General features: G+C 39.8%; 1 protein-coding gene across 1 annotated transcript; it reads left to right on the plus strand.

Annotated features, from left to right (window-relative positions):
• Positions 1–13,236: 13,236 nt before the first annotated feature.
• LOC145797938 (DELLA protein GAIP-B-like) lies at positions 13,237–15,778 on the plus strand. Its single transcript, XM_082885382.1, has 2 exons — positions 13,237–13,378; positions 15,504–15,778. Exons 1-2 carry the CDS (start codon positions 13,237–13,239, stop codon positions 15,776–15,778), a joined length of 417 nt encoding a protein of 138 aa, XP_082741508.1.
• The last annotated feature ends 9,900 nt before the right edge of the window (positions 15,779–25,678 follow it).

Here is a 25,678-nt window from a genome sequence, read left to right on the forward strand (position 1 = left end):
GGTCAATGAAACATGCAAAAAAAAAGGGGAAATGAGGACTTACCCTTGTAGCACAGCAATGTAGCAAGTTCTGGACCAAGAAGGTGAGTCTTCAACCTCTGAAAAATAGCTCCAAGATGATTGAATGGATGGTGGAGGTGGTAGGCTATGAGGTGTGGTGTAAGGGCCCAGAACAATGGGGTATTTGAGCTTGGATGAGAGAGATATGGAGATTGGAGTGTATATGCCTTGGCTGATTTTTCTAACCCTTGCAAATGGAGGGAGAGTGTTGGTTTTATAAAGGAGAAGAGCTAAGACTTCTTGGAGAAGCCTCAAGAGAGGGTCAAAGTTTCTCAAAGAAGCTTAACCAAAAAGGTCAAGCTTCTTGAGGAAGCTAGACCAAAGGGGTCAAGCTTCCTCAAGAAGCTTGACAAAAGGGTCAAGCTTCTCCTAGAAGCTAAGCAAATGGACCAAAGCTTCCTTAAGAAGACAAACAAGAGGGTGAAATCTCAGAGAGAGGGTCAAATGCTTCACAGCTGGCACAGTTGTGTTGCACTCAAGAAGGCCAAAAAGCAGAAGGTAGGCCGACCAGTTCAAGTGGTCGGCTGACCACTTACCCTGGTCGGCCGACCAAGGTTCAAAAGGGTCAAGCTAAAATGCTGGTCGGCCATACCAGAAAGGTAGCCTCCCAGATGAGTAGAATACAGTTGTATGGTGGAAGACCAGAAAATGTGACCCAAGAGAGAGAAAAACTAGCTTTCTAGCAATGTTCAAAAGGGTCAGGAAGAAAAGCTGGTCGGCCTACCCATATTGGTGGCCTCCCAGATAAGTACAACACAATGGTGGTATGGGAGACCAGAAATTAAGGTCCAAAAGTGAGAAAAACCAGCTTTTTGTCAAGAAAATCGGCTGGAGGAGAGAGAAAATGGTTTTCAAAAGAATTGCTGGTCTCCCACCATTCTACCACCTTCCAAACAATGAAAATAGGGTCCATACCAAAAATGAACCCTAACCGATGTAAAACGAGGGTTCGGGGGCCAAAACACACGGCCTGGGGCCCCGAAAACAGGCAGTTAGGTACCGGAAGTGGCGTGCGACCACGAAGGTGGTCTCTCGAGCCACAGTGTCCCTCAAAAGAGAGGAAACAAGGTGTGTGCCAAAAACCAGAGCAAACGGATGTAGTTAAGCGGTCCCAAATCGAGGTACACGGCCGACGACTCCGAAAATCGGAAACTGGTCTCCAAACGGAAAAAATGGCTCACGACCACGAAACGTAGCCTACGGCCACTGAGAGATGGTCTACGAGACTTCTCCCTCCCTTTGGGAAGAGAAAACAGAGAAAACAGGACCTGGTTCGCAGACCAAGGCAAAGCACAAAAGAGCCCCGAAGTCTGGAGGCAAGGCTCTTAGCCGAGACTCCGCAACCTCAGAACGAGCACAATATGCATCATCACTGAGCGCTCAACTGGTGACGTCTGAGTCTTAAGGCCGGTCAAAAATGGGGTGTCTACAGCCGCGGACGGCATTCTAATTCCATCCGGCGATCAACACCTTTCGGCTCTTCTCTTTCCTAACTTCAAGAGCCTTAGGCAAATTGGCCTCGAAGATTTGGGTTCGGGAGAAGACGCGGAGCCGGTGGTAGAGGTAGTTGCCGAACCAACTAGAGAGGTCGCTGAGAGGAGGCCGAAGAGGTCGACGAGGCGATACGCTCGGCGTTCGAGGCTGCCGGACTTAACCAGCCTTCACCGTCCACTTCGGGTCGGGCAGAGTTTTCTTCTGGAGATATTTTTGCGAATTTGGGAGACCTACCCGGCGATTTTTTCGAGGGTATGGCTGGGGAAAGCCTTATGCAGATGGCGCGAAAGAAAAATGCCGAGCGAATGGCTGCGCAAAAAAAGGCCGAGGCCGCCCATTCTATGCCCACCTTGATTAAAACTTCCGTACCCATTATTGAAGAGACGGCTCAGGTTGCTGCGGCCGAAGCGGGGAAAAAGGTTGAACAATAGGTCATTAACGAATGGCTAATTCCGGAGGAGTGGGGCGAAAAGCGTAATGCCGAGGGAGAGGCTGGGTCGGAGATTAGCCCTGCTTCTAAATGGCCTCGTTTAGAAGAGTCGGACGTGGTTGCTCCTTTTATTGTTAGGCCAAAGATCAAAGATACGCCGATCTCTTTTGACGCTTCAGCCATTGAGGATCCAGTCGTGGCGTTGAGCCTGGCAGCTTCAATTTCCTTGCCAGCTGACAACGCAGCCTTTCGTTCCGTGCCGGATGTTATGGCCGTAGCCCTATCTGCGCAGTCGAGGCTCCTAGTAAATGACCATCTCAAATTCTCTTGAATTTGTTTTCATTAAGGTATCTGACGATCCCAACTTGTTTTGCAGACGGTTGGCAAGATCGCGGACCTAGGCTGCCGCTTGCATGATGCCCTTGGCAGGATTGATCGTTTGCAAATGGAGGCGGACGGTCAAAAGAGTAGGGTTGAGTTTGAAGTGATGAGAGCCGCAATGGAGAGTGCGCGAGCTGAAGTAGAGGAGGAGAGGGCTCGCTCAACTAAACAGCTCCGCTCTGACGCTGAGAGTAGGGCAAATGCGAGCGAAGAATCGCTCAAGTTAGCCAAGGAGGCGCTTGCCGAGGTGAAGGTTCAGTTAGAGGAGCTAAAGGCGGCCAAGGAAAAAGCCGATTCTGAGGCTTCTGCGGCATTTGAGGCAGGACAAAGCGCTGCCTACACGGAATATGTAGATGAAGTCCCCAAATTTGAGAATCGGGGGTTCAAACATGGGTGGCTCAAAGCCCTTGTTGCCGCTGGAGTTACATTGGCCTTGCTAATTCCCTACGAGCAAGTGGGCGTTGAGCCACTTGAATCTGACCCCAAGGATTGATCTAGGAGACATTTCAATTTTATTAAGTATTTTTAATTCCGATGTAAGTTTTTGTTCGGTAGATTTTTGTTGGTTCAGGGTAGTTTTCATGTATAAATTGGTTACTATTTGCGCTCAATTTATTAATGAAAATTTCCTTATTATTTCACCACCACTTGTACTCAGTTTGTGAAGTTATGTTAATGAAGAATGTTTTGCCTTTAACTACTTTGGATAAAATCATTACTGTGTTTGAGCTTTCAGAGATTGAATATCTTATGACAATATTGATTTATCACTCATATGCCGAGTATTGTGGGCATTCAAGCCAAATAGGTTGGTGAAATTGCCCTAGCCCTGTCACACCCCGAACTTGCCCTTAAAAGTTCGGGCATGACCCAATCAAAAACAGACATATAACCTGGTATATATAGCATATGGGGCCTTGACGGAAGCACAAAATATTAGAAGAATACAAAACCAAACAAACTCCATTGAGCTATTTCTAACATGCCAGGATCTTATACATTACATGCACCATAATAGGTTGATAAAGTCCAAAAATATTCCTTGGCAGCACTTATACACAAGCACATATACAGACCCAGCCCTGTAGTCGGGCGTATAACAAAAACACTGTTGAAGTTATATACATTCAACCTTGGAAGGATAGCCAAGAAGTGAGCTAATTATCTTAATAAACTTCACAAAATAAGTGGCCTCGTGAGTGCTTGGATGCATGAAGGTTGACAAAAGAAACAGGGCGTCATGGGTTAGGATTGACCACCTGGTTGGTTGCCTACAGAAACAGACATAACAGAAAGTGAGCCAGGCTCAGTGAATAGTAATACATAAATGAAATGATGCTCAACTTGAAACAAGACGTATATCAATACATATGAGAATGCAAAGATTACAAAGTTAGCCTGATTCTGTATTCATCTTATAACGGCCTTAGGCCCAGTCTTGAACATAACAGCTTGGCATATCACATTCTTGAATCATAATGGCTTGAAGCCCTTGAACATGGTGGCACAAGGCCTTTAAACATGATGGCACAAGGCCCTTAAACAGAGTGGCACAAGGCCCTTAAGCATGATGGCACAAGGCCCTTAAACAGAGTGGCACAAGGCCCTTAAGCATGATGGCACAAGGCCCTTAAACATACTTATGCGAACTCAAGAGGTGTCGCACACGGATTCTAGAGGTGGCTCACGTCGTAGCACTTAGTTCCGTGTAGCACTTTGTTTCGTATCATAACAACTTACATTGAATGGCCGTAGGCCCAGAGTCTTTTAGAAGGAAGGTATTTTATCTTTCCCATTTCTTTCTTTACATACTTGGAACATACTTGAACACTAGCATACATACTTGAAATATGAGCATAGTTGCATACTTGAAACATTAACATAGTTGCGAAAATGAAATGCTAATGAAAATCATTAGCCATATGTAAAGCGGATAATGATATTACTACTCACAGTGTTGTGATGATGAACTTGTTCCTCCCGGAGTGTGCCCTGCACACATTCAACCTTTAGAGTTTAGTTTCTTTTTCATATCAGATTACTTTCTGTTTCGTTTTACTTCGAAGGAATTTATACATATTAAAAAAACATCAAATACATATTCCGACAACATTAGAGGGTTCTACACGCAAAACGGAGTGATCCACGTTTTTTAGCATGGGCCGCACGTGCGGCTGTGAGCCCCGCACGTGCGGCAAGCTCTCCCTCACGTGCGGCAAAATGCCCCGCACGTGCCTTTTAGACAGTGGCCAAGCCCCTGTTTTTCACCATTTCCCGCATGTGCGGCCATGACTCCCGCACGTGCGGCAATACCTCCCGCACGTGCGGCCATGACCCCCGCACGTGCGGCGATTCTGCTCAAAATTGTCCGAAAATTCCTTACAAAATTCCATCTTTTGGTACATCCTCACAAGGCTCATTTTAACATTTTTAGTTGACAATACATAACCTAAAATTCATATTACAAAGGCTTCAAATACATACATTAAAGTAGATAAACACTAGTTCTTGAATTCTTAACTATGATCAAATTTCCCTTTTTGCACCAACATCACATATATTACATCAACATATATATAAGGGAAGTTCTTCATGATCTTTCATGAGAAAGAAAGAAATCAAGCTAAGTTCTCCACATACATACATAAGCAACTTAGTTCAAGCTCATCCAATGAATAAAACATGATTCAATTACACCTTGGGTTCAATTATCATGGTTGTATCACCCTCAAATTCAAGAGAGGAATTATAAAAGTTAGACAAACTTACCTTGAGTTGAGGTCTCCCAAAGTCTCTCTAGATTATTCAATCTCTAGCCTTTAGTGAAACTCCCTTCTCATTTCTCTCTACTCTTACTCTCACTATCCTTTTCCATGAAATGTGTTGAACTAAGTTCAAAGCTCAAAGAACACACATATATATATAAGGGCTAATAAGACAAAAGTCAATCGTTCAAACATCCGAAATTGAAATTTCCCAAAAATGCTTAATATTACTTAAAAATTATGCTGATTATATATGTGAAATCAATTTCAGATAATTAAGCCTCTAAGGCTTCCAATTTCTGATCTAAGCATTCTCATGTAACAGATACTTTTCTTATTGAACAGATAGACATCCTTAATCATATGGTTTACTTACCTAATTTAAATTTCTCATAGGATTCCACAATAAGCATTCGAAATCACAAAAATAGGATCCGAAAATATAACAAAGAACATGTACGAGGGTCGGGTTAATACAGGCCCCAGGTGGTTCATGATCGTTCGGATGTCAGATGAGACGACCTTAAGAATTTTGAAGAGTCGATTCATGAGCCGTCTGGGGCACTTGATCCGAATAGATTGATGAATCTGCCCTTGTCCCAGGCGGTGCATGATCATTCGGGAGCCAGATGAGACGACCTTAAGAATTTTGAAGAGTCGATTCATGAGCCGTTTGGGGCACTTGATTCGAATAGATTGATGAATCTGCCCTTGCCCCAGGTGGTGCATGATCATTCGGGAGCCGGATGAGACGACCTTAAGAAGTTTTGAAGAGTTGATTCATGAGCCGTCTGGGGCACTTGAGCTGAATAGATTGATGAATCTGCCCTTGCCCCAGGCATTGCATGATCATTCGGGCGCCAGACGATTGAGGTTTTCTCAATTAATGAGATTGCCTCGGGGGCACTGCCTTTGTAAAGGATAAATAAACAAAGGCACAACCTTTATGAGCTTAGTAAACAGCTGACTCCAGCTCTTGGAGGAAGATTTATTGTGTGAATGTCAAACTGACTCTTCTTTAACAGCAGAGGGGAAGCGAGGACGCTAGCTGAGCTAGGCGGAGACATGAATCGAGGTGGTGAACCTTCGCGCACAGAAAGTAGGAGTTCTAGGGATCGAGAGAGGCGTCAGTCTCCTCAACGTTGAAGCAGGTCACCCAAGCGAGACAAGCAGTCGCAGGGCAGATCTCCACAACTCCGAGTCGAGAGGGGACATGACGCGAATCCGTGCCCATTAAGCTTTATGGTATTTGTAGGGAATAGGCCCATGACAGAGGCGGACTCGATCGTTCGAGACCCAAATGTAGCAGTCGAGTTTGCTCAACAGATTTTTCCTCCTGAGGTTCAGCAGTCAATGGTAGGTCACCAGGACTATGACGTATTTTGCAAAGGCATTCATGGGGTGGTGAAGGGGCTTTACACTGCCTATGAAATTGGCATGCGGCTGCGCGCTGCCCATCGAGAATTGGAGAAGAAGGAGGAACGTATTCGAAGTTTGGAGGCTCGCGCGGAGGTAGCTGAGCGTGAGTTAAGGAAGACTAGGGCGGCTCAGGCACAACCCGCCGAGCAGGGAAACCCAATTATGGAGGAAAAGGTTACCAATTGGCTCATCAGTACCGCGCTTGCCGATCGTGAGACGACGAGTATGTTTGCAATGGAGTCTGCGAAGGGAAGGACCTATGAAAAAGGTTTTCATAAAGGCCAAAAAGTTGGAATCGAAAAGACTAAGGAGAAACTTGCCGAAGAGGTTTGCCAATGTGAGAATCGTGGATTTAGGCACGGTTGGATCAAGGCATCTCAAGCCACGGAAGCTCTTCGAGCGTCAGGCATTGATTCGGCATCGCCACTCTACCACAATAAATATTTTCCGTTTTTCGCTTTTGAAGTCGAGAAAAGTGAGGATGAGGGTGACGCCATATAAGAATACGCATTGTAAGGTTGAATCGCAATAAAAACTTTGTAATTTATTGTTGGATTGAATAGAAACGTTCTATTATAAATATTCCATCGTAGTTCGTATTCGGTATATATGTGTTTCGTTTTATTGCATGGATGTTTGAATGAATGTACAAACCTTGATCGTATAGTGATACGCCGGCTTATAGGCGGGGTCGGCCCAATCGTGATGGCCGTTTATTCTTGAATGTGGCCACTGCAATTTCAAGAGGCCAAAAGCCAGTACGTGGAGTGGCTATGGCAAATTCTAGTCGGCGCGGGGTCTAAATGCTTGGCCGGTTGGATTGATAGCGCTGCCCCTATCCTAGTCAGTGCATGTGTTCCAAAAAGCCGTTCGGGCACCTTAGGCCGTGGTGAATGTCAACCGACGTTCGTCTCTTGGGTTTTTGGCGTTAATGAAATTGCCTCGGGGTCACTACCAACATTTAAAAATAAATGGAATGGACTCTTCGTGCCGGTGACCACATTAATATAACGCCATTTGTTGCGTGGGGTTATATAATATTGTGGATGTTAAACAGAGTTTCTTTAATCAGCCAAACTCGAACTTTGGCCGAGCTTGATGCCGCAATGGATCGCAGCGGAGAATTCTCCGGTGTGGAAGGTAGGTCGTTAAAAAAGAAACGGGAGGCGCGCCAGCCTCCAAGTCGTCGAAGCAGATCGCCCCAAAAGGAGACACAACGACTGTTGCCCTTAACCTTCCCTGTCTTAGATCTTGGCCTTGACATTGTTGATGGTGTCAGAGGGAGGTCTAGAGATACGCTAATTCGGGCACGATTGGATCAAGGCATTTTGAACCGCGGAGGCCTTCCAAACGACGTGCATTGATTCGGAGCCTTCGCTGTATCAACGTGATTAATTCCCCTTTTTGCCTTAGAAGTTAAAGATAGATATTGTAATGTTCGAACGCGGATTGTGTCTATGTAACAATTGTGTGATCAAATAAAAAGTTTTATTTCAAACATTTGCGCCTTACTCTGGATTTTTTATATGCTTAGCTAAGCACCTTATTTCGAATGTTGGCATGTTTCGTTTCGTTTTGTTCGTGCCGAAGGGTGCTCCGAATTCGGAGGCATGATCTGCCCTAGGGTGTTACGCATCAGAGGCGTTGCGAATTCAGAGTCTTAATCGGCCTAAAGACATCTTGCACCGACGAGGCTCTCTAACCGGCGTTTCGATGCAGAGACTTTGATCGGCCCTAAGGTGTCATGCACCAAAAGGGGGCTCTGAATTCGGAGACTTAGTTTGGCCAATCATGATATCCACAAAGGGCGCTCTGAATCCGGAGTCTTAGTCGGCCCTAAGGTGTCATGCACCAAAAGGGGGCTCCGGATCCAGAGACTTTAATCGGCCCTAAGGTGTCATGCACCAAAAGGGGGCTCCGAATCCAGAGACTTAGTATGGTCAGTCGTGATATCCACGACGGGCGCTCCGAATCCGGAGTCTTAGTCGGCCCTAAGGTGTCATGCACCAAAGGGGGCTCCGAATCCGGAGACTTAGTTTGGCCAATCGTGATATCCACGAAGGGCGCTCCGAATCCGGAGACTTTAGTCAGCCCTAGGGTGTCATGCACCAAAGGGGGGCTCCGAATCCAGAGACTTAGTTTGGCCAATCGTGATATCCAAGAAGGGCGCTCCGAATCCGGAGTCTTAGTCGGCCCTAAGGTGTCATGCGCCAAAGGTGGCTCAGAATCCGGAGACTTAGTTTGGCCAATCGTGATATCCACGAAGGGCGCTCCGAATCCGGAGTCTTAGTCGACCCTAAGGTGTCATGCACCAAAGGGGGCACCAAATCCGGAGACTTAGTTTGGCCAATCGTGATATCCACGAAGGGCGCTCCGAATCCGGAGTCTTAGTCAGCCCTAAGGTGTCATGCACCAAAGGGGGCTCCGAATCCGAAGACTTAGGGAGCTCCGAATCCGGAGTCTTAGTCGGCCCTAAGGTGTCATACACCAAAGGGGGCTCCGAATTCGGAGACTTAATTTGGCCAATCGTGATATCCACGAAGGGCGCTCCGAATCCGGAGTCTTAGTTGGCCCTAAGGTGTCATGCACCAAAGGGGGCTCCGAATTCGGAGACTTAGTTTGGCCAATCGTGATATCCACGAAGGGCGCTCCGAATCTAGAGTCTTAGTCGGCCCTAAGGTGTCATGCACCAAAAGGGGGCTCCGAATCCGGAGACTTAGTTTGGCCAATCGTGATATCCAGGAATGGTGCTCCGAATCCGGAGTCTTAGTCGGCCCCAAGGTGTCATGCACCAAAAGGGGGCTCCGAATCCAGAGACTTTAATCAGTCCTAAGGTGTCATGCACTAAAGGAGGGACTTCGAGAAATGAATTGAGCGACGAAGAAAAATGGTTTGCATTTGAGAAGTGATATATATACAAGTATCAAAGCCCACAGGTCGGGTCAATGATAAGGTTTTCATAAAATCTCTGCTTGTGCCGATTGCGGGGAGCCACGGATTTCTTCAATGCCATGGGCTGTCGGGAAGGGCACAAGTTGATGATAAATGCTTGGAACGATCTTCATAATATGTAACCAGGTTCGCCCCATGATGACATTATACGGTGAAGGGAGCTTTACGACCAGGAATTCTATTTCGACCGTTCTGGATCCCCCTCGCACAGGTAGTATGATCTTCCCTAATGGGTACTCAGGATTTGTATTAAAGCCGAACAATGGCTGAGGTGCTGGAGACAGATCTGACTCGTTGAAGCCGAGTTTGATGAAAGTTTTGTAATACATAACCTCTAAAGTACTCCCTGGGTCTATGAGAATGCGTTCAATGGTGACCCGATTTACGCATAATTTGATGACCAATGGATCGATGTGGGAGGCTGTTGTGCCGCTAAGATCGGAGTCATTGAAAGTAATTGTCGGAGCTTCTTTGGGCCATTCGGTCGGAATACGTTGCTTTTGGGGGATTGGATGCGATTGAATTGTGTGCACGGTTAGGGATGCAGGCAGACTGTAGATTATATGGATCACGCCAAGTGGAGGTGAGTCCTGCCTCAAGTCTAATGCCTTGATTGGCTTTTCCTTTCTCACGTACTGTTGTAGTCGGCCGTCTTGCACCAGTTCTTCCAGGTGATCCTTTAATGCGTAACAGATCTCGGTTTCGCGGTCGTGATCTTTGTGATACTCGCACCGTCTATCCCTTCTTCACGTGTCGGGTGGCCCCACCATCTTTGACGGCCATTTGAAGAATGGAAGGTGTTGGACTTTGGTCATTATTGCAGTGATTGGTTCTGACAACTCTATGTACTTCTTGTCGGCACGCCTCGAGCGCCTGCTGTCGACTTACAGTTGTTCATTCGTCCGGTAGGAGCATTGATCGCTTGATCGGTGAGAGTCCCGCCTTTTGTCTCGTTTAGCTCGTTGTCGTGGCTCAGGGCTCGGAGGTGGCACGGAACTTATTGGTTGAGCAATTTCAAGGGGGGCCATTTTGTTAGAAATTTGTCCGGTTTTTATTCTCAAGGCATCATCTTCCACTTTGCAATACTCTTCAACTTTCTTCATCAACGCCCAGACTATTATGGGGGGTCTTCTGGTCAGAGAACTGCGAAGGGCACTGTCGGGATGTAGTCCCATTTTGAAGGTAGTGATGGCCATGGAGTCATTGCAAGCGTCGTCGACAAGGTTGAAGTACTCCCAATAGCGCGCCGACTATACTCTGAGCGTTTCTCCTGACTGGATCTGCATAGCCCAAAAAGAGTCGGCCTGTTTCGGCTGTACCTCGTTGGTGATGAACCTGGCCCTGAAGGATTTCTGTAATTGATGGAAGCTTTTGATCGAAGTCGGCTCCACCTTGTAATACCACCTGACAGCTAATGGCCCCAGGCTGCTGGGGAATATTCGGCACATGAGGGTTTCGTTGTCTGCATACAATGTCATGGCCTGCTTGTAGTGACGGATATGATCAATGGGGTCTGATTTTCCGTCGTAAAGAGTGAATGACGAAGCTTTGAACTTCTTAGGCAGGGCCGCCTTTGCAATCCGTCAGACAAAAGAATCGTGATGGTCCTCTTTGTCTGAACTACTTCTTCTGTGCTTGTTCCTTGTATGTAGACTCTTTTTGGGGGAGCTGGAAGTTTCGGATCGTCCCTTCTTGTTGAGCTCCGTGGGTAATGAGTTGGAGTCGCTATCAGTATCCTTTGGTCGGGCTCGAGGTCGTTGTCCACCTGCCCTCGGAGGTCGTTCGGGATCTTGGCGCACGGCTTCTCTGGATTTTGCTACTTCCAGGGCCAAATCTTGATGGAGACGTTCATTTTCAGCGATCATGTTCTCCAGCCTTTGTTCATTCTGCTTTGCTTGTTCCATGATCGCTTGCATTGTCTCTTGCGCTGAAGTCGTTGGTGAGTCGAAATTCAAGGTGCGTCTTGCAGCGATGGTTTCCTTTCTGAGCATATTTGCTGGAGTGAGGTCATCTCCCTGTGCGGTCTCGTCAGTGGCTATCGAAGGATCTTCAGTCACGCTTGCCATGGATGTATTTGAGTATTCCCACAGTCGGCGCCAGTTGTGGGGAAGTGGTTTTGGAAATACTCTTCAGATCCTGGGAGACGCTAGTGATCCTCAGCTAGTCACCTGAAAAGATACAAACACTCCGGTCAGGGGTGCCGGAATTAGCACTCCGACGGACAGGTCAGTTCAGATGCTCAGGATAGCTTCTTTACTAAGTTAAGTGAAGTGATTCTTACATACCTTTCTCAATCTATTGTTCCTGTATTTATACATGTTCCTCTTGATCCTCGGGGCCAGGGCCTACTTTTTAATCATTGTCCTTTCTCTTATTCGGCTCTAAGGATCTATACTTATTCGGCACATGTATTATATTCGGTTTCCCATTCTCGTAGGATACAGTCGATTAATATCAGTCTTCTAAAGTACGCACCTTCTGATTTTGCCATTATTCGGCTCCCACAAGAACTAAAATTAATTGGGGGTAAGGATGAGAATTTTTGACACAACTCAAGCAATATATAAATTTAGTAAGCTAGGATTGACTATTTTTCAATATGAATCTAAATATGACACGACTCAATAATATGAATTATTAGTTATATATTTTACTATTCACTAAGGATGTCATGATATTTTTTTAATCTTTTATTTAAGGGGAATTTTTTTTAAGGTCCATGGTATTAAGATTTTACAGCATAAAGGACACTCAATATTTTCATAATGTCTAAGGTCCCTCAAGTTGATCCAGAGAAAATTGGTCCAGAGAAATTTTGTCCAGAGAAATTCTACACTTCCAAAGAATTTCTCTAGATTCAACCCAGAGAAAATTCAAATTTCTCTGGGTTCAGTTTGACCAATTTACAATCAGCATTGGTATCCCATAGAACACAGAACAAATTAAAGCTGCATTGACCTAAAGGATCGCACTTATTCATCGTAGAATTCCACCAAATCGACCATTTACCATTTGAATCCAACGTATGTGAATAAGCTCTGACAATTCTGTCCACATCAAGTCTCACTATATAAATCTTTGCTTCCTTTGTAGGTGGTTCTGCATCAGTTACATTGTGTATATTATTGCCTGTTGCATTGAGAATGTAGAGATGGCCATCAACGTCTAGATTCAATGTGCAATTATCTCCATTTCCAGTAGTGCCTGATTGCTAGTAAACATCTTGCAACGCTATTCCAGACTGCGGAAGCGACTTCGGAATTTCTCTCCAGAGAAATTCTGGATTTATCTCCAGAGAAATTTTGAATTTCTCTGACTTCGGAACGTGTTTTAACCAAATTTCTCTGACTTCGGAATTTATCAAATGTGTTTTCATAATGTGTTTTAACCAAATTTCTCTGACAATGTTGTCAACTACAAGGGTGAGGACAAGCAGTTTGCAGCTGAGGAAATTTCTTCCATGGTGCTCATCAAAATGCGTGAGATTGCAGAGGCGTTCCTTGGTTCCACTATCAAAAATTAATCCTCTACTAGCATAAAACGATCTACAATCCTGCAAACTCCTCTGATTCGGCAAACTCTGTAAACAATTTCCATTGACAACAACATTGGTCCCTGTATTACTGGGAGCTGGACCTTGAAAATAATTAGACAAGTCAACCACCACGCCAGTGGCATTGAAAAATGCAATAAATTATTCACCCAAAAAAAAAAATGCAGTAAAGTTCGGTTGGAATGGATAAGCTATTGGCTGTGTTGGGTTACAAAGTGAAAGCTTCCGACATGAGCGAAGTTGCTCAGAAGCTCGAACAGCTCAAAGAAGTGATGGGTCATGCTCAGGAAAATGGCTTGTCTCACCTTGCTTATAGCGATCCCGGTTGCCCCTTTATTGTTCTGTTGTATTCCGGACTCGGTTCCGTGAAGTTGGTAGTGGTATCTATCTTGTTGTGTCCTTTAATTCCACATGATTGAGTTTTAGGATGTTTTGAACAGGGTTGTTACAAGTTGGTTAGGTCTTGGTTTCAATTCCTTGTTGTTCAGTTTTTAGGCGTTCCGCTCGAGCGGGTCTTCTTGCGCTCGAGCGGGTATTGCACACCTCCAGTATTTCGGGTTCCTACAAAACTTCTGCAGATGGGATTTCTGTGCTCGAGTGGGTTTGTTTACGCTCGAGCGGTGGCGCTCGAGCGGGTTTGTCGGTGCTCGAGCGGGTAGTGCTTTCTGGGTGTAAGTTCTGGGAGGTGGAAATCTGCGCTCAAGCGGACTGGTTTTCACGCTCGAGCGGGAGTGCTTTATTCTTGTTCTTGGCGCTCGAGCGTCGTGTTCTCTGCTCGAACGGGTCATACGTATATGAGTTATCCGCTGGGTGATTTCAAATCACTTTTTGCTTTTCTTTCTCTCTCCTACTTTTTCTAAAAACCATTTTTGAGAGCCTCTCTCTCTAGATACTCCCTTCTCTCTAGGGTTTGATCTAGTTAGAGTGTCCTCCTTCTCTTCGGCCTTTGTAAAAGTTGTGTTGATCGTCGAGGGCGTCGTTTTGATCTGAAAATCTCAGTCTTTGGAGCACGTTGGTTTTGGGTCTCTTCTCCATCCGAGCTCTAACTTCGAGGTAGGGATATCCTACTCCTCTTTATGAGCTTTGTCTTTAAATTTTAGTATTTTGAGATGTTGGGGTTGGTTTGGTAATTTTGTGAAAGTTTGGGGGCTTTTGTGTAAATTTACAAGAGTTGGGGTTTTAGCTATATAAAACCTAGATGCATGTTTGGCATGGAAAATGTGAAATTAATGTTAAGACATTAATGAAAATGGAACCTAAGGGTTGTAATGTAAATTATGGAAAATGCCCTAATTACATTGGTTAATTAATTTGCATTATTAATTATGAGAAATGAGGAATTGATTTGGGAAGTCATGGGATGAAAGGGTGTAGTTGGATTATTTATCACTCACCTAGTTGGAATGTTGATTATATATCCATTGTTGCATTTATTTTCTGTATAGAAATAACTACTTTGGGCTATCGGTGGAGGATAGTCTTGATTGTTGTAGACAATGCATGATGATTAGGCAAACTGAAACTAATCACTGGAATGTGTCATTGAGATTGACGATTGAAAGAATACATTAAATTTATGTATTGTGTGATGATGTGTATAATTGTTGTTTATATGCATTGTGTTGTGTTGGAGGAGATAGGGGATGTACTCCACGGTTTAGGGGAAGATAGGGGATGGACCTCTAAACCGGATGTGTTGGGAGAAGATAGGGGATGGACTCCGTAGATAGAGCTCATATGCTTATCTAGTAATGTGTTGACAGAGCTCATATGCTTGTCATTGGAAGTGTGATAGTGCTCTTATGCATATCTGTGGAAGTGATGATATAGCTTGTATGCTTATCTGTTGGTATGTGATATAGCTAGTATGCTTATCTATTATGAAATGGGAAGTGCTTGATATGAGTCACTGTCTCATATGAGTTGTTTGGCCAGGTTCTGAGCCATGGTTATAAATTGAGAATTGAAAAGAATTGGAAAATGGACTGTAATATGGACTTGTATGTCATGAAATCGTAAAGTGTGATAAGGGAAAGTATCTGTGTTGGCCATCTATCAACTGTTAATCTTTTAGTCATTGTTCATATTTGGTTTAGTATATTTCTATTGGGCTGTGGCTCACCCTATATGGGAATATCATTTTCAGGTACAGGTAGCATTCCACCTCCAAGGACGTAGCTTGGGAGGCTGGAGGCGGACACACTTTTTTTGTCTTATTTCTTTTGATGTATTACATGTAAATTCAAGGCAAGGGCTTAATGTGTAAATGAGTTAGTACTCTTTTGTTGTAACCAACTGTTAACTTGGAAAGCTGTAAGCCTCTAGGGCATTTGCTTTTATTGTTAACATGTAATACTTTTGATTATGGAACTCTGATGAATAAAAGAATGTGGAACTTTTGTAAATCAATGCATGTCTATATTGATGGGTTTTATGTTATTATTTTGAGGGCGTTACATTGCTTCTGAGACTGTTCAATACAACCCTTCCGATCTCTCTTCTTGGCTCGAATCCATGATTTCCGAGCTCCACCCTCTTCCTAACTTCGACTCTTCTCTCCCTCCTCCATCGGCCTTCGACAGCCACCGCCACCCCCTAAATCACAGAATTTTCCAAGACTCTTCTTCCGATGATTACGATCTCAAAGCAATTGCAGGCAAAGCCGTGTACCCAGAAATTCAACAGCCAAACAAGCGCCTCAAACCCTCATCTGCATCATCGTAGTCAAATTTCTCTGATATGATATATGGTGTGGGTTTAAGGACCTTAGACATCAAAAAATAATATTATGGATCACTTCCATTACTAAAAATGGGAGAGAGACCCTAGACTAATTTTCCCTTTATTTAACTTCATCTAACTGAATAAAAAAAGTATGTAAAATAATAATTAAGGCTAATATCTTTTTTTCATTTAAGATATGTATTTTTTTGTTACCTGTTTTAGAGTCAATCTAATAAAAAATATATAATAATATGGTATAATTTTTTTAATTAGAAAAATGCAATTGAATTAAAATTAAACATTCTATGAATAATTTCATTTAGTAGAAATAAATTTTATAAAATTCAACTTATGGGAAAAAATTTAATCTCTTCATACACTTGCTAAATTATTTTTAACTAAAAGTAAAAGTTTTCACATTAAATATCAATCGGACACGAATCAAAATAACACCACACAACAACATGAAAATAAATGAATTAAACTAATAATAAAGTAATTATGAAATAACATGACAAGATACACTCCTTTAATTGGGAGCCCTAAATTTTGTTCAAAATTGAGGCCCGAGGCGACCGCCTTAGTGGCCTCACCTTAGGGCCGGCCCTGCTGCTACCAATGCAGAACCCACCTTGCATTGACCGAAGAGTTTGTTTCCAAGGTATGATCACTCACTCTCTCTCTCTCTCTCTCTCTCTCTCTCTCTCTCTCTCTCAGAATCACACAGTTTCTACAGTAAGGTTATAGGATCTATATACTAGAAATCAAAACACTATGAATATAATTAACTATTAAAATATAAACTTAGATACATACCGTTTGATTCCGTTATTGTCTTGAGTTTTGCTTCCTTAAAAAAATATAGTATTCACAATTGGAAAACCTTAGCACCAACTATTCCCCTCATTCTCCTAATCTTTATGTTTTCTTTCAATGGGACTGACAACCCTTTGATCTACATATATATATATATATATATATATGTAAACCTTAATAAGGATTGGAGAGGGGACTGGGCCTAAATCAAATAATTATTGGGTCCTCCCATTAAGGAACCTAAGTAACTTAAAACATGCCTTACACCTCCATATCACATATCCATATATAAAATAATAAACATACCAAGATGGACCATGGCACAAAACTTTATGGATCACAATAATAATTTTAGGCTCATACCAGTCAATCTGTCTGAATCACTTTCAACCCGTTTTTTACAAACCAAACAAAATATAGTCAATGACAGCCTAATTAAGGATAAATTCTTACATTCTCCCACTTAGGCAACATTAACTACAACATTTGATCGCTCTCTATCGCAATTTGTACCATCGTGATCTAAACCATTGCAATCGACAGCGTGAACCCTAGCTCTCTTTCCCTCTTCGCGATTGACGCCGGCGGTGAGATGAGAAGGAGGAGGATGAGAAGAAGGGGCTGTCAGTGTGATAACGGCTCTCTATCTCTCTGTGGATCAATCTGAAACCCTAGCGCCGATTCATCGCCGTTGTTCCGCCGGAGCTAGGGTTTTCAGTGTTTTTTTAATAAAAAAAATTAATAATTAATGAATAAAAAATAATAATTGATGCTAATTAAGCCATTAATTGACGCTAATTAATTTATAATAAAAAAATGAAACAAATTTATACTAAATTGATACTATTAATAATTTTAGTATTAATTAATGCTAATTAAACCATTAATTGACACTAATTAATCTATAATGAAAAAATGAAACAAATTTATACTAAATTGATACTATTAATAATTTTAGTATTAATTGATACTAATTAGGCCATTAATTGCCGCTAATTAGGCCATTAATTGACACTAACTAATTTATAATTAAAAAAATTTATACTAATTGATACTATTAATAATTTTAGTATTAATTAATACTAATTAGGCCATTAATTGACACTAATTAATTTATAATGAAAAAATGAAATAATTTTATACTAATTGATACTATTAATGAAATGATAATTTTTGTAATACTAATTATATTAACTTTAAGTAATGAAATAATTTTTTTAAATAAAAATTGAAAAAAAATGATAAAATAATCATTTTTATATCATATAATGGCAAAAAGGACAATTACACAATAAAAAGTTATTTTACAGCTTACTAACTAAACACTATTCAGCTGCTTAAATCCATAATCCCACAGTTGTACCAAACAGGTTAATAGCTTATATTCACAACTATAAACCATAATCTGTTATGTTATAATCTACAATTATTTTTTCACAATTCTACCAAACGGGACTTACTTTCAAATGTGATCTCAAAGCTGACACAAGGACATATTTATATTTGTATATAGGATATTTTAAAAGGTTCGTTTGGTAAGGACTTTTTTAATTGATTTTTTTGGCCTTTTTAACTTTTCAAACATGAGATTTTTTTGTTTGTTTAGTTATCTTGCTTAACTTTTTGACTTTGGAATGACAAACTTTTTTGTTCACTTTTTGACCTTTTAATTTTTTTGACTTTGTTTTATCTATATGTGATTATTTAACCCAAAATATTTACCAAATCGGGGCAAATTCAGAAACGTGAACAAACATGTGTATATTTGCGCTTTTAAATTAAAAAATAATTTGAGTTTTAGATCATTATGAAAAGAAGAATAGATCCTATATTTATATTTGTGCATTTTCAAATTAAAAACAAGAATATATACGCATATTTAAAATTAAAAATTGAAACAAATATGCATATGTATGGACTTTCAAATTAAAAAAAAAAATAGATATTTGTAAGTATGCACTTTTAAATTTAAAAAAAAAAAAGAAGTATCTTTACAATATGTCTAGATTTTATACTTTCCAATTAAAGAATTTTCACTTAAAACAATTTTGACTACCAGGAAAGTCAGCAAATTTTAATTTCTAAGTTATCTTCTAATCTAATCAAGTGGGCCAGCTGTTGCAATCAACCTGCTATACAAACCCTTACTTTTGACGCTCCATTTTCTTAAAATTTCATGTCTTGGACATGCGGGTCTTTGTTCAGACCACCGATTAGGTTAGTTTTAGGCCTAGTTTGAAAATTTAATTATTTTAGTTAAAAAATATTAATAAAAAATACATAAACTTAAATGACTGAAAATGAATTTATACCCAACTCTCCCTAAAAATATTGTTTTAATTGTTTATTTTATTTATACTAAAAATTAACTCATGCAATCCACAAGTGAAAGAAAAATTTTCAGAATAAAATTTTATATAATTTAGTTAAATTATTTATGTGTATATATCTATGTGTACGTATGTATAATTATTTTAAAAACTAAACTTATGCAATATGAGAGAATAATTTTGAACCAACTGTCTAATGTAACTTAAATAAATATATAATATAGTTTATATAATGTTAAATTTAAAATAGCAAAGTAACACTCAAGGTGACAATGGAAAAATTGATTAAATTTGAAAATTAATTAATAACTTAAAATAAAAGAGTAATTCTAATTATTGAATTAATTCTTTTATTTTCTTTTTAATTAAGAGATAAATAGAAACTGAAAATACATTAAAAAATTCATTTTAAGAAATTGATTAGAAAGTATATTAATATATATATATATATATATGTATGTATAAATTAGTTTTAAAAAAAATCGTAGACTTATCTGTAGTAAAGCTTTAAATAAGGAGTGCAAAGAAACTTTAGGAATTTTTTTTTTAAAAAAAAAAAACAGTAGGGAGTTCCAATTTTATTTTAAAAGAAAACCTAGGGAAGAAGAGTCCCAGTAGATTGAAAAATTAGTTTAAAGCAAGTGCCATGTATTTTTTATTTTTTTTATTTTTAGAATTTATAAAAAATTAGGAATTTGGATTTGGTAGACTGTGAGACCCCACTACATTTGTATATAGATGTAGTATAGATAGTTATATATAGTATAGATTACTTAGGCCATAATTAACCAAGAAGTTGAATTCATTGTCCACTGAGCTCTCCCTCTCCCCTACGTTGTATGTATTAGATTGCTATGAATCATGCATTGATTTCAACATGAAATTGTATTGTTATATTGCTAAGTTCTTGATGCTTTTCTGGTACTTTATAAAAGCATGTATGTCACTTATTGATTGTAGTATTTATTAACATTTTAGTTCTTAATTAGACGGTATATGTTAATAAATATCTCTACAACATTATTTAATGTTAGAAATTAGGTAAAAATTATTTTGAAATTGATGAAATGGCTGAAAAAGTTCTGAAATCAATGAAAAAAGTTTTGAACTTAGTGAATTTTGTCTTTATTTTTTTATTTTTTGTTATTTTTTACACTTGCTAGCAAGCAAGACCCTCACTAGAATAGCATTAAGGAGACTCATCAAGTCTACTTGTTTGGGTTATTTATTAGCAACCGTCACTATACACACCATATATAGTATGCACCTACAATTTGAGCCATAATAGTTCACAATTTACCAATTCTGGTCATAATAACAAAATCAAATTAATTTAGAACAAAACCTCACAAGTAAGACCACTTTGGTTCATAACCAAAACACCACAAAATCTCATAACTAAAATTGACCTAGTTATAACCAAAAATACCACAAAAATTTCATAACCAACTGCCACAAAGTTTAATAATTAAGTACAACACAAATTTGACTATTCGTTTAGGAAGTGGGTTGACTTTTTGATTTTTTAGCTATTTTAACTATTTTAGTCTGGGGTTAAAAAGTCTCATTTGAGATAAATTTTTTGGCTTTTTTGACTTTTTGTGAGAGAAAGAATGTAATGATTATGGGTTGAATATGGCATTTTGTCATATTAGGTTAAAAAATCTATTTTATTTCTTTGTGATTAAAATAGTCCCAAACCCAACCCAACCCAACCCAAATTGCCAAACAAAGGCTAAAAAATTTTGCAACTACACACTAACATGATCCATAGCCATAACTAGACCTTATGGTATACATATAAAATTTTCCAATTTAGAATTCGTGGTTCTTCAAGATTTTCTATAACAACGTGTGTTGAACATAATTTTGAACAAATACAATTTGTTGAAGTCCTTGAAGAAAGATATCAACTGCCAAATATGGCCAAATTTTGGATATATCATCTTGAATCATTTGCAAGAAATTTTTTAGTGTGCATAACAGAGCATACATAAGTGCAAAATGTATATTAATTTTGAGGATATGGATGTTGAAGTGATTAGGAAGTGGCAATCATTTTAGAGATCTGTCTAAAGGTTTGGAATTAAATCCTTTAATCTAGAACATAACCATGTTCTGTATAATTGATTCTATGTTTCGAATGACATCCATCAACAAACATGACATACACCAATTTTGGACCTATTAAACAAATGCAGTGATGATATTTCACATAATAAACTACATATGATTTAACAATATGATATTGTAAATATATGCTCTCAACATGCCCAACTTAGGCTCTTATTGGCTTCTCACGTGTGTTCAAAATATGTGATTAAAGAATGTCGTTTAATTATGAGGTTTATGTTCTTGGGGTGGGTCCAAAGAGCCCTGCCTAAAACATGATTCCCGGTTGTAATAATAATAATAATAATAATAATAATAATAATAATAATAATAATAATAATAATAATAATAATTGTAACATTATTGATAAATTGTAGCTATTCATAAGTGTTGTGCATCCCGCTAAGACTAGTGACCGTAAAAAACAGAGTATACAGACAAACAAATTTTTTCAAATTTCAGGAACACCCACAAATTGGTGAACACTTTCTCATATAGTACTTTTTTTTTTCTTTCATTTTTTTTTGGTGGCCAAAATGTAGTACTCAAAATTAATCATCAAATGAAACTCCTCATATTAATTAAAACACCAACATAAATGTGATGATCCTACCGTATTAAACCAATCAAAATCAAGAGAAGCACCACATAAAAATACCCAAAATTACTCCTAAAAACTCACATTTCAAATTCTCATGTCACTACTAGTACTGAGGCAATGAAAGAGAACGTCAAAATAGAAATAAAAAAAAAAAAAAAAAAGTGTCACCAACTTCAATTTTCAGTGAATTTCAAGACAACCATTTTCCTTCAGTGGTTTCAAGCAACAATCTCCTGCCCATTCCACACCCTGAGCTTGTTCTTGTAAAAAATATATGAAACAACCCTCTCAAAATATATCGACTGCAGCAAAACAATGTTTACATAAATATATATAGTGATAAAAAATAAAAAACTTACCGATGCAGTAGGAAATATCCAGCACTTACTGCTCCACCATCATCATCTGTAACTTCAATTTGTACAATTTTTAGTGTCTATAGAAGACTCGATTAGAAATTCAATATAGAGAATGCCAAAATTTGGAATTTTTTTTTTATATTAATTGCAAAATGTATATTAATTTTGAGGATATGGATGTTGAAGTGATTAGGAAGTGGCAATCATTTAGAGATCTGTCTAAAGGTTTGGAATTAAATCCTTTAATCTAGAACATAACCATGTTCTGTATAATTGATTCTATGTTTCGAATGACATATAGCGATCCCGGTATTCCCTGTTGTTATTGAACTGTAATCCGGACTTGGTTCCGTAGATTCGTTGTTGTCTTATCCTCATTTCTATCCCTTACTCTTTGTTTTAGAGTTTGGGGTTGTGTTGGGCAAGTTGGGAATTAGTTGGTTGTGTTTTAAAGCTCTGAAATTTTGCCCAAGTTTTGGTCTCTCCGCTCGAGCGGCGGTTTGGACGCTCGAGCGTGAATTTCCTTCTCTCAGCATTTTGGTCGTCTGCAGAAAATTCTGGGAGAGTGCATCCGGCGCTCGAGCGGATCTTTGGACGCTCGAGCGTGAACCTGTGTCTGACGCTCGAGCGGGGTGTTGTACGCTCGAGCGGATCTGTTTTTATATCAATCCGTGAAATCACCTTTTTGATCACTTTTTGATTTCCTTTCTCTCTCTTACTTTTTCAAAACCTCCATTGGAGAGCGCCTCACTCTAAAACCGAACTTCTCTCTTAGGATTGATCTAGCTAGAGTGTTTTCCTCACCTTGGGCCTTTGTAAGAAGTGTGTTGATCGTCGAGGGCTTCGTTGTGATCCAAGAAATTTGGGATTTGGAGCACTTTGATTTCGGTTCATCTTCTCTATTTGGGTTCTACATTTGAGGTAGGGATTCTCCTTGTTCTTTTTCAATACTTTGTCTATAGACAGACATGTGATAATTTTGTAGTGCATAAAAATCATATCCATGTTGGATTTGTTGAAATCATGAGAAGGAACCTAGGGTTGGGTGTTGAAAAATGGTTATGTTGTCATTAATGGTTGTTTTGGGCTAATTGGAGTGTAAATTAGCATGTTTTAGCTGATAGAAGAAAAAGGCCTAAATCATATTTTGATTGATAAATTAAAATGGAGAATAGTGAATCTATATTATAAATCTCTATTGTTGAGGTGGGTTGGGTGAAGGTGTTAATACCTAAGGGATTAACTTGGCTTTGGAATGGTTTGAAATGAATGTAGTGGACTAATGTGAGTTATGACTTTATTATCAATGGAAGTGGCTTTGTAAAACAAAGGAATAAATTTGGTTTTGTAACAACAAAAGTGACAAAGTTGATTTTGTGAAAACAAAAGGGATATGGAACTTGTTTTGTGAAATGGGAAAGATATTTTGAAATACGTATGAAAATTGGATTGTTGTTTCATGAGTGTTGAACACACATATGTGTGGAATTGTACCTTGAACTACCATGTTGATGTGTTGTCGGGTTTGTGGTCTCATAGTAATTGAGTCTTTAATAGATGTACTAAATATTTGCATCTAGAGGTTTTGTCCTTGGTCATCAGTGGAGGATGACGTGGTTGTGTTGAATTGTTGTGTATGCATTACACCATTGTTGATTGAACATCTTATGTGATGAAATATTGAGATGCATTAAATATGTATGCTTGTTAGGGAGGAGAGAGGGGTTGTACTCCAGTGTGTGTGAGAAGATAGGGGATGAACTCCACACACCTATGTGTTCATATACTTTAACACATTGTTTGTACCTGGATGGTTTATGTATATAAGTTGTACATGTTGGTTATGCCCTGTTGCATTTCGATTGGTGGTATTACACTTTGCGCTGATAATCAGAGGTACCGTTACCTTCCAGCTAGCGCCTGGTAAACTGACTGCGCTGAGAATCTAAGGTACCACACCCTTCCAGCTAGCGCCTGGTAAACTGGTATGTTGTTGTGAAGAGGTGTATCTTTGGCTTACTATGCATATGGCTAGTAGAGCAAAGTTTTGTTGTTGATATTTCAGTGTGTTTAGGGAATATCATGGATTGTGTTGATTATGGTTTTGGAGGGCCGAGTTGCCTCATTGGTTTATCTTATGCATGTCAGTGAGTTGTTATTTCTTTTTATAACAGTACATGTATAGAGTTGATTGTATCGGGAAAAAGCCAAAATGTCATATTTGTCTTTTGGAAAGTGTGAAGGAGAACGGACTTTTTAAAGAAACATATACTTTGAAAAGCATATCTGTGTATATTTGGAAAATGGAAGAGTGTGGTGGGCTTAGTGAAATTTTTTCCTAAGGTATTGTTAATGTTATGAAAGAGTGGGAACGGGGATTAATGAAAAGAAAAGGAAAGATGAATCGCCTATGGCGTTGATTGAAATGGTTGTTTTCAAGAAATGCTCTTACTTATGTTATTTTTGTATAAATTGTCACATTACTATTCTAGTATGAGAATGGGTGTTCATGATCATAACTATCTGTAAGTTGTTATTGTTGAGGATCATGTTGAGTTCCCTACTGGACTATATGTTCATCCCACATTGTTGAATTCTTTTCAGGTATTAAGCAGGTTGGGCTGCAAGATTTGGATCTACTTAATTATTGGCCACGGGGCCTCAGTTATGTTGGCGGAATGCCATTGTTGTGAAAGGGTTACACCCTTCTTCTTGTACCTTAAGTGATGTAAGCCCAAGGGCAATTTATTAAGTATGTTCATGTAATATTTACTTTGCATACGATTGAGAGTAATGTTAATCACTTCTATAGATTGAATGTATGAGTTTATTTCCGCATGTTATCCTTGAAATTGAATTATGTTAATGGATTTGGTAACGACTTCGAGTAATAAAAAGTGGGGCGTGACAACTTGGTATCAGAGCGAGCCGGGTTTGAATACTTTGGGCTCGTGGGAAGTGGTTTTTACCACAGTGGGTTTACTATGTATTGTGAGGACGTTGCATATAGATATCATGAAAGTTAGGACTTATGTGTTGCATTTATGTGAGCATGGGATTCAGTCTCCTGGATAATATTCATAGCCGGTGAACTTACTTTGAGGTCCTTTTGGAAACATGCCTGATCAACGTGGTTTCTGATAGGAATTCCTTGAGAGTTCCGGGATGAGTGGCTATCTTTATGGACTTGATTCGATTATGTGTTTACATGTTTAGATGTTTATATGCAATAGAGATGTATACTTGTGACTAGTGAGTCTTGTAACCAAGTAGTAAAGTGTGCCTCGGAGAAGGCTATTGTGTTGTGCACTAAGCGCGGTATTTGCTTTTGTGCTTTATAGGATGTCTACACGAGGAAGTAGAGGACGGTTGGGTAGTAGGAGTGTCGGTAGGGGCACAACAGTTCCTTTAGCACCCGCCGTTGCAGCATCGGCTGTCGGCGAGGACGTCGCATGTGAGATTGTGAGAGCAGTGCAAGACGCCCTAGCTCGCACTGAGGGCGGCAGCGGGCATGGTCTCAAGCTTACTAAGGAGTTTTTCCGCTCCGGCCCACCAGAGTTTGTGGGGGAGGCTAAACCGTTGGAGGCAGAAAGCTGGTTAGAGCAGATTACCAAGACTCTTGATATGCTCAGAGTCGAAGATGAGGAGTTGAGGGTTTCTTTGGCGACTTTTCAGTTGAAGA

The sequence above is a fragment of the Camellia sinensis genome, chromosome 8, assembly GCF_055761805.1.
Source record: "Camellia sinensis isolate YWXY chromosome 8, ASM5576180v1, whole genome shotgun sequence".
Taxonomy (NCBI): Eukaryota; Viridiplantae; Streptophyta; class Magnoliopsida; order Ericales; family Theaceae; genus Camellia; species Camellia sinensis.